Source organism: Zeus faber, assembly GCF_960531495.2.
Source record: "Zeus faber genome assembly, chromosome: 3".
Taxonomy (NCBI): domain Eukaryota; kingdom Metazoa; phylum Chordata; class Actinopteri; order Zeiformes; family Zeidae; genus Zeus; species Zeus faber.
The window spans coordinates 26,978,849-26,989,169 of NC_137190.1; the positions used below are offsets into that span (position 1 = coordinate 26,978,849).

At 48.9% G+C, this 10,321-nt stretch overlaps 1 protein-coding gene across 8 annotated transcripts in view; it reads right to left on the reverse strand.

The window, feature by feature from the left end:
• Positions 1 to 9,893, reverse strand: part of tle3b (TLE family member 3, transcriptional corepressor b) — a gene marked incomplete at both ends in the record, with an annotated part of 28,076 nt that extends 18,183 nt beyond the window's left edge. For 3 of the 8 annotated variants that reach the window (XM_079998172.1, XM_079998170.1, XM_079998169.1), the window contains 6 exons: positions 1,766 to 1,840; positions 1,955 to 2,017; positions 7,080 to 7,124; positions 8,496 to 8,559; positions 8,840 to 8,940; positions 9,870 to 9,893. In XM_079998172.1, the coding sequence (XP_079854298.1) occupies positions 1,766 to 1,840; positions 1,955 to 2,017; positions 7,080 to 7,124; positions 8,496 to 8,559; positions 8,840 to 8,940; positions 9,870 to 9,893 (372 nt within the window). Of the gene's footprint in view, positions 1 to 1,731; positions 1,841 to 1,954; positions 2,018 to 7,079; positions 7,125 to 8,495; positions 8,560 to 8,839; positions 8,941 to 9,869 lie in introns of all 8 variants that reach the window. The other 5 variants (XM_079998171.1, XM_079998168.1, XM_079998167.1 and 2 more) reach the window with 3 other exon arrangements.
• Between the last annotated feature and the right edge of the window lie 428 nt (positions 9,894 to 10,321).

Sequence of the window (10,321 nt, forward strand, 5' to 3'; positions counted from 1 at the left end):
GGATAGGTGAGCAGTAAGTTGCAATAAGCACTAAAGGAATTTATTGTTCATTCACAGTCACCTTGACGGTGGGAGGGGGAGGATGAAAGGTTGTGCGTTTCCTCGTGTTACGCCGTGACACGAGGCACCTGGAGCCCCCTTCCTGGCCCACGTTCAACAGCGGATTATACTCTGCTTAGAACCGCTGCAGCGGGCTGCCAACTCCTATTGGCCACTAAATATCACAGGGAATTTAATGACTAAACGCCTCCACCTCTCCCCTCAGTCCCCAATGCTGGGAAAACATTAAGATTGATCACCTGCCATGACTTCTGACTAATTAAAACCCCTTTTTTCCTGCGTGAGTGTTCGCAGAGGTGCGCGTGCGAATGTTCTGGCAAAGCAGTTGAGTTAGTGGCCGTGCCCCACTCCCTCCGTCTTAATGAACGGGGAGGGGGTGGGCTGACCGGTGGTAAGACAGTCCGTCAAAAACAGAGGAGAGGAAGTAATTACCCTGGAAACAGGGGGTCACGCTCCTGGCTCATTTCCCTTAATTGAATTTCGATATCTGCCTCTCATTAGACTCGACTTCTACTGTGGGGAACGGCTAACCGCTGGCTAACCTCCGTGACAGAGGGCTAATCAAAGGGGTCAGCTATTGGTCTGGGTCCAGAGTGGCTATTAAAACCCAGCAAGCCTTTTAGCTTTTTAAATAAGAGCAGATGGCGATGATCTGGGAGAGACAGAGTGCGGAAACCCGATCACTGAGAATTCTGTTTGGCTACAGGGGGGTGGGACCGGTAGGGTCAAGGACTGGGCCAGCAATTCAAGGTTGGGAATTGCCAGAGTTTTAAAGTACCAACTCTTCCTTTAAGGTGGTTTCTGCTGGCATAGTGGCTCTCAAACTGTTTGTAAGTGTAATAATCCGTTCAACATTTGTAGTTGGCAAAAAGTTCAACTTTCCAAACACCTTGAAACCCGGACTTGAAGAAATATCCCAGCGCCAAACAAAACGCTCCATATCTGCTCCGATCTCTGTATGAGACTGGATGTCAGCTCCCATCCTGACTGCTGTAATTCCTGCGTGCTAAGGGGTCAGAGGTAGGGAGGGGGGCCCTTATCCAATTAAAGTGGCCCGGCAAATGTCTAAGCCAGACACTGTGATACTGTCGTGGTCTGGCTAACACTCCATCAGGAGTTGTGAGTCTCCTGTCTACTTTGCCTAAACAAAACCAGTGAGCTGCTTTGCAGGACTCTACACTTGAGCACTGGCCCAGACATGATCAAAACAATACATAAATGATCAAAAGAATACATTAAGTTGGTGAACCATGACACCGACAGTGCTAAAGGTTTATGAACACACATAAAATAAACAACAACACAATAATAAACCATTAGAGACAGGAACAATTCTGCACGGGGGTGAGGTTGATGGCGTTGCCAAACAAACTAAAAGATGAAAAATAAATTCAAAAAACTTGTAAAGATCTGGACGTAAAGTGCAAATTGGGGGAGATACAGACCCAAAGTAAATGATTAATTCCCACTGCGACTGCTGTCTGTTGCACTCCTCCAGATCACTGCCATGTTTTAACAGCCACTTTAAATCACTTTGGTGACCATGACCCATCAAGGCAATATGTTAATCTTGAAAAGCCTTCATAGCCTGTACTGGTGCACCACCAGCCCCTGTGTGTGTGCAGGTTTGCCCCTGTTCTAAGGTCAAATGAAGGAATAAGAGGGGTATACACACGGTGAGAGGCAGATTGGGAAGTCCACGTACCCCGATGATGGCATTCAGCTCGGTCATGGTCACCTGCTTAGCCCGCTCAACGGCCTGAGCCACCTGCTGCTGGTGCTGAAACGCCCAGAACACGCTTCATTATTCAGGGAAGATCACATTGACTAACCATTTCAAAAACATTGGAAGTAGCACACACGCACATCCACACACACACGCACACGCACTCACCTCTTGTGATAAGAAAGGCATGATCTGTGCCAAGATCGCATTGAGCCGCTTGGCAATCTCAGTCTGTGAAAGAAGAGAGAGAGTAGCATATGCATGTCAGTGACTGGGTATACTGTACAGGACGAGGACACCGCCGAGATGAAGAATCTGCGCTACTGGACCTGCATATCGCAAACACTCATTTTCCCACAGTCCATCTGGCATGTCTAATTGTTAACTAAATGGGAGCTGTCCATGAATACATTTGGTCACTCCTATCTCCTGCCTCCATTAGACTGGACCCTTATTTCATTAGGAGACTAGAATATGCTAATACCATCTGGCTGGAGAGACCGTAATGAGAGCCATACTTCACAATTACTGCCGATGGAGAGAGGAGGAGCAGGCTGGGGCAGCCCGGAGATGTAAGGCAAGACAAGTTAACTTACTGGCCTTATCCATCAGAGCCACTGAGTTCCCCCCCTCTGAATCGAGCAAAGGGATAGACACTGCGAGCGTAAGACGATACCTCGGTGTCAGACTAAATGCGGAGCACTTTACAATGCTGGCATCGGACAAATGGGATATGCTGTACCCTGCGCAGCATCCAAATGTCTCAGGAACCGACCGCACCGTATCCATTTCCCCTTTTAAAAATCTCTGGTTTCCAAAGAGGAAAAGAAGAGGCGGGGGGGGGCACAAATGGAGAGAAAGGGACAAAGGAGCGAAGGAAACTGGAGATGTGGCGAGCAGGACGAATAGTGTTCAGCTCAGATTTGATACAAAGGTAATGTGGCTTGACTGAAGCGGGAAAGGTGAACTAATTGATTGGGAGGGATTAGCTCAGCAGGTGTATGTGTGTGTGTGTGTGTGTGTGTGTGTGTGTGTGTGTGTGTGTGTGTGTGTGTGTGTGTGTGTGTGTGTGTGTGTGTGTGTGGAGGGGGGGGGCTAAAGGGTCTTTCCTTTCCCCCTCCTCTTTGTTTTGCCACAACTACAGTGTCACTCACTTTGGGCGAGGGGGTGGGGGAACGGGAGACCTTTGCCGGCCTGTCAGGAATTATCTCACAACCCCTTGTCTGACCTTAAGCCCTCTTCTCTCCCTCTCTAGCCTCAACACACAACCCCCCTTCTTTCTAATCTTTATAACCCCCCCCAGCTTGCCCATCCCACTCCCTCCCCCGGTGCTCTGTTGCCGGGGCAACGCTATCTGCCGCAGCTGATCGTTATGTAAATTGGGCTTGGGCCCCTGACCAGAACAGCCTGTAAAATCATATTAGGCACACAGAGGCAGGTCATTAAATTGAATTTTCGGCCTGTCGATCTGATCGGCACGGGAAATTAATGAGGGATAACTGGGAGACATGGGAAAAGAGGGGGGAGAGTAGGGGGGTAAGCCAGACAGGCAGAGCGAGCAAAAGAGCTTGAGGGAGAAGCGAAGGAGATATGGAGAGAAAGGGAGAGCAGAGAGTGCGATGGAAACTCATAAGCCACCATCGTTAGCGGGTTGGGGAGGAGGGAGGGGGTAGGAATCCGATGACACACAGAAGGATCAGAGTGCTTTAATATCACGCCGTTGGTTTTTTTTGTTTGTTTTTCTGGAAATGGCTGCCAGGGTGGGAACGTGGCCTTATCGCTCTACACTCAACCCTTTTTCGCAATAGTATAAGAGCACGTGCACCTCACAGTAACACGCTAGTGGGGGGGGGGGGGGGGGGGTGAATATTCTCACCACTCAAAATGGATTGTTTGAAACAACATGGCCTTTTACCGTCTGTATTGATTTTTCCAGTATACAGGCTCAAGCTGTTTTCTTTTTGTATTCCTGGTCCGGATAACCACCGACTACCACAGCAAAGACCTGCTTAGGTCCATGAGGTAAAACGTTGCCAAAATGCATAACATTTTCGGACAATCAAGCGTGTGAACCATAAAGACACAGGCTTTTGTGTTTTATCAGATGCATCACATCCTCTTTTTCAGATCCAAACAACTCCGCCCTAACAGACAACCATGTACACACTTATTATACAGGGTGAGGAAAAGCTATGCGAAAAAAAAGGACCTGGATCTTATTTATGCATGACATTTTGAAAATCAAGAAAAGGAGAGGGATGAGAAAAAAAAAAAAAAAAAAGAAAATGAATATATAAATAAAACACCACAACCGACGATGCCCAGAAACCCCTCAATGACTTCCACTTTTCTTTGGAGGCGCCATTTTCGCCAGAGTGCTTTTAGCTGCAGGGGCAGCGGCTGGATATAAGCGTTTGTCACTTTAAACCGAAGCCCTTGAGCCGACAGAGGCTTTTCACCGGAGCTCCACAATTACAGGTACTCAGGATTGTCTGCTAGCGACAGAGCTTGGAGAGGCGCTCGCTCTCTTTCCACGCCGCTTCTCCCCCCGTCAATGGTTCCCTGAAAGCCATTTGGCTGTTTGTCGCTGCAGCATTAAGCGCCCCCCTCCCCCCTCCCCCCGAGCAGGGAGGAAAGACTTTGACGAGGATTCAATTGACGAGGGGAAACAAGTGGCGTATGATGGCAGAAGGAATGAGATGTTTGGGAATAAACCAGTGAGTACACGTGCATGAAAATAGACCCCCCCTTATTTTGAAGCACGCCGTATTAAAAACGCACCATTACGGTTAGATGCAACGGAGACACGTACGACAAATACCCTTCTTCCATTTCGACGACGCCGGCTGCTTGGGTAAACACGGGCCGCCCAGACTCCAATCGTGAAGCCGTTCTATCATGATAATTCCTCCCTCGCAGCCCGCGGTAACCTCGCCAATTTCCTGTGATAGACCGTGTGCGGCGGTGTGTTCCTCCGGTTAGTTTGTTTTGGCTCACAGACAAGTCGGACATCATCACCTGGGCAAACAGTTCCAAGAATCCTGAATAAATTGTTCATTTGCAGAACCCCCACCCCCACCCCACCCGCCCAAGGAGACGTCACTTTCCTTGATTAACCATTTCTTCGCTTTCCCCTCCCCGGCCAACCTGGATGGCATAATCCCAGACCGAATGGCATCACCAGAGCAAAAGTGGTATTGGGGACTTCAGTGATACACGGAACGGAGTGATTTCATTGACAAAAGTGGTCTTTTTTTTTTTTTTTTTTTTTTTTTAATCAAATAAGCAGCGGAAAAAAATAAAGGAAATTTTATGATTGGAGATTTGAAGGTAGGAAACAACGTTCTGGCAAAGAGAGCCGAATAGGGTTTAGGAAACAAACACACACCCATAGAGTGGGGGGGGTGCAGTGCGGAGGCAGCCTAATGAGTTGTGCTAATTAAAATCACTTATTGACAGCGAGCGAGGGCGATTACCTCCGCCAGCGTCATAAGAGGCGCTGTCAAAACAAATCACCCCCCTGGCTGCCGTACACAGCAGCTCTACCGGGCTCTACGCCTCAGATTACTATATACTATAATACATGTCTGTATAAAACGGGGATACAGCCCAGCCCAGCCCCACCCCCACATTTAAACTGGACTGTTTTTCCCTCTCTGTTACATAATAAATCTTCGGCACCGGGGAAGTAATATGCCTCTCCTGCATCCAATAATCCACCCCCCCATTCCAATAACGGCAACAGCCGCGGGCTGTCTGTTTACCTCTCGCTGATGTCATCACAAATACTCGTTCGGCGAGGGGGGATGAAGGGGAGTGGGGGATGAAGGGGAGTGCGGTGGTGGGAAACATGCATTATTCACAGCCCTCCGTCGACTCCGTGGGGCTTATTGATAGACCGAGGCGATGCGTGGCAGAGCTGGGAGAGAGAGCCAGTCGATTAACCTGTTTACACCGCAGCCCCTCCTCTCCTCCCCCACCTCCTATCAACTCATCCGTTAACAAAAAGAAAAAAAAAAAAGAGAGAGACGCCACCTCCTTTGCATATACACACACATTCCAACCCCCAACAACAAACCATCCCTATGCATCATATCTCACAGCTAATGACACAGGGGGCTGTCGTTGGTGGAGGGCCGTGTAGGGAACGGGCGGAGATGAAAATTGGATGGATACAGGAGTGGGAGGGTGGGAGGTGCCTCAAGGGCATGAGGGGAGGAGGAGCAGAATCAGAGAGAAAGGTGACATGAGGAGAAAGGACAGGCCTGAAACAGGAGACGTGAAAAGCGGGGTGGAGGGGTGGAATGGTGACGGAAGAGCGGACAGGCACCAAAAGAGAAAAAAAAAAACACCCTGGCTGAGCTGAGCAGGTGTTTCCTCACTCCACTGTCCGTCTACAGTTGGTTCTGTTCTGAAGACTCAGAACAGAACCATTCCTCTTTGAAATCAACGGATTAAAATCATCAAGCCCCGCCGTTATGAACTTAAATGTGGCATATTTGGGGGAGATCTTGAGTCCGAAACCACAGAGTTGGTTGTGATTCAGTACCGGGAGAACTTCAGCAGATCAGGTTCTTGCTGATGGAGCGCCCCCTGATCAAAGGACCTGCTGGCTATCTAGCCATTCTATGGCTATGGCATCATGCATCTCAGTGGGGCGCCTACACCAAACTCCACATGCTACCTGTTCACAGTAAAAGCTCTATAACAACCACTCTAGCTAGAGCTCTGCAGTAAGCCAGGTGCACTTGATGCTTTTGTGATACCCGGGGGCTTTATGACTCCACGTTTCAGGTCAACCGAAACCTCTGCCTTGTACCAAACATGTCTGGGTTCTATTCAGCCCCCGGTCCATGTCTGCTCCCTGCCAAGTGAAGCCGGTTTCTGGGTGGCGGCTGAACTAATGAGCTTTTAGCTTAGCCGGCGCTTGTTGCAGCCCGGCTCCAATGTGTGCGAGTGCAAACACTCTAGCGGCTTCGAGTGTGTGTGTGTGCACGCCGAAGTACAATCAACGGGGGGGGGGGGAATGATCCTCTCAGACTGTCTGCCAAAGCTTTCACTTTAATCTTATCAAGGCAAGCCCATCAGGCAGCCTGCCCTTCGTCTTGTTTAGCCTGTCAGCGTTTTCACTTCAGGAAGTCGGTGGCTGCATCCTGAACGCATTTGAGGATGAGGGTAGAGACTAAGGTCAGCCGTGTGTGTTTGTACTCTGCACGCCTCACAGGAAAAACAAAAACAAACAAAAAATAAAAATAAATTGTGACACGGGACGATGTGCGGGGTGTGTACCTACCTGTTTGTGCATCTCAATGTTGAGTCCATAGGACATTTCGTAGTACTGTGAGAAAGAGAAGAGAGAAATGCTTAGAAGACGCCAATGGGAATCCCAACAGAATTACAGTAGGAAGTACAGTACAAAACACCCGCCCGCCTGATCTTTTACCCCTTTGTAGGCCAAGATTCCACGGCATTCCCAGCATTCCATCTGCTTAACCGCTCTTTGTTCTGCCTTTTCAAATCTCAATGGCCTTTCGCTGCACACTGCTAATCCCTATCCCTCAACGCCAACGGTGCCTAGAAAGGTGCAGTTTGTAATTCCCCAAAATGATGGCGTGCAACCTACCGCCGACTGCCATTTTGATAGGAGCAGCACAACACAAACTGAGGCCTTATAGATTTTTCCCCTCGCCCCCCCCCCCCCCCCCTGCTCCCGCACTCCCTCCCTCCTGCCCGCCCAGAGCCCTGGTTTCCTCGAAGAGCAATAATATTTAACAAACATACTGAGTAGGGCGTTTGGTTAAAGTCAATCCTTCCCGTGTACAAACAAGATAAGCACGCACCTACACGGGGTAAACGTTTGCCCTTAGTTCCAACGTGGGGCCGGAGTGAGATTGACTTGGGTCATTTTCCATGTGTTTGCAGAGTGTCTTTTCATGTACTACCCAGAACCTTTGAGTCAGATCAATGCTGCAGTCAAACAGACCCTAGAAAGTCACTCCCCCGCCCCCTTTCGTCTACAATTGACCAGCAGGGTGCTTTGACAAAAATGCGAGACGCTTTAATTATTAAAGCTAGTTTCCATTTTACATTTTCTGAGCAGCCCTGAAACTGTTATGGGAACAACGCACAGGAAAATCGACACAATTTTAAAGGGTGGGTGACATATCTACAGCATATCTAAATCTTCATTGAATAAACAATTACAACACACACAGACACACAGTTAGGTCCAAAGTGTCCCCTGGTTAGCCTTGGAAGTTATAATAAAAAGAAGAGAGGAAGAAAAACCTCCCATAAACTGCCTGATTCAGCAGGCCAGTCATTAACCCCCGGGGGGTCATGAGGGCTGGGTGGGAGAGGTGGGGTCATAAAGAGGGCCCTGGAACAAAAGGAGCTGGGAGGGGGAAGGGGAAGCCACACACCCCACAATCAGCAGTCAGACATTTGACCCCTGCCGCATTCCACACACACACACACACACACACACACACACACACACACACACACACACACACACACACACACACACACACACACACACACACACACACACACACACACACACACACACACACACACACACACACACACGTGTGGAGCATGCTAGCAAACATGCCCCTCAGCCATACACTAAATAACACCAAGTGTTCACATAGTTCAGCTACCGCTTTACACCAAATTCAAATAACTAAAAGGCTGTTTTCCTTACCATGACGTAGTGGCGCTGCATCTCTGTCTTCTCGTTAGCCAGTTTATCGTACTCCACTTTGAGACTTGCGGGAAGAGGAGAAAGGTTAATTGGACGGGATTAGAAATGTTTAATGGTTTAAAAGGCAGATAAGAATATAGATATTTAGTAAAGCATTTTAACTGGGCGTGGATTTATTGTTAAGTCACGACAGGATGTTAAAACGTATTCTCGACATTTCACCGGTATTTTCGCATCCAGACCATTAATAGAGCTCTACAAATATAGAACGACTCCAAGCCACAAGACAGAACAGGCTTCCTCTTCCTGCTCTTTGTGTAAAACCAACGCTGCTCAATGATTACCTGTGGTACTGAGCTTGCAGGAACTGAAATTCGTCTTTGATCCTATCGCAGGACTCTGCCACTGTAAACTTGAAGCCAGGCTGTCCTGGCTGGTGAGGTGCCTGCGCAAACAAATTTAAAAAAGAAAAAACAACATAAATAACGCCGCTGACACAAAACGAGCTGGACACATCCTCTGGCTCTGCACGACCGCACCACGCTCCAGATTAGCGTCCAATCGTCGGTGACCGGCGCCTCGGCTGTGTTTTTATAGGCTCTAATCCATGCCTTTCCGTGCAACCTGTTTCTTCCCCGCCGGCTGAGCGGTGGTTTGTCGGTGTGCGCTGTTAGCCGCCCAAGTGTTCCCAAGAGCCCTGCCTGGCGGTCGCTCCCATAATAGTGGGAAGAGCCACTATCACTCAGCAGCGTGTGCGATGACAGAGGCGGGTCATTGAATCGCTCTTCAAAGCACACGGTCTGGGGATTATGGAGGAGGAGGGGTGGCGGCAGGGAGCGGGGGCACCGGAAAGGAAGAAACGTGCATTCACACTGCTTTGGGGTTTTTAAAACGCAGGCAAATCAAGCCACAGCCTCCATGCAGCTCTAATGATTCAGGGTAGTGATTCAGTGATTTTTTTGTTAAACGTGGACCACAGAGCCCAATTTGTCTCTGGCAGCCCAATGTTACTGTTGAATAGGATTTAGTCCAAATTGCCACACCTGTCAATACTAAAGTTAAGCAGATAAGAACAAAACTAGGATCAAAACAGTCGTTATTGTGCGTCAGCTGATGGTGATGATGTCTTGTAAATGAAATAACGGTGAGGTTTGACTATTAATAATTTCGATGGGGACCTCCTGGAACCTCTGGAAGGACCCCGAGGGGGGATCCCAGGACCCAGGATTGAGAACCCACTGTTGTAGGCCAAGGAAGAAAGTGTGGGTCATAGTCAAAGAAGTTATTTCGGACGGATGATCGCCTGGAATTGGAAGGTGTAGATGCCTATGAGGCCACTTCGAAAGCAAACAGTGACAAAGGGGGTCTACTCACCGGGTGCCGGCCTTGTGGATACATGTCGAATCCCTCCCCTCGGATGGATCGGGTGTTATTTCACTGTGTTTCCCTCTCTCTCAGTGAAGGTAGGGCAGCTTATCACCACCACCGCCGCCGCCACCACCGCCACCACCACCAACCACCACCCCTCCCTTTGCACGCACGGAGGCGGTGGACAAAGCCCTTTTAGTGCGTTACACCAGCCCCCCCACCCCCCAAATCTCTGGATAGCCCCCTCGTCCTCGATGGCCTTTCACTGTGCCTGAACAAACACACAAACAGAAAAACACCGTCAACGACTCATTGTGGTTTACGGCAAGAATATTTCAGAGTGATCCAGGATTCAGGATGTAACAAGTAATGAACATAATCTGATTTTGCGTCACTGGATTTTGTTTTTTTGGGGGGGGGGGGTGGTAATGAAAATACTTATTTGTAATGTACCCATG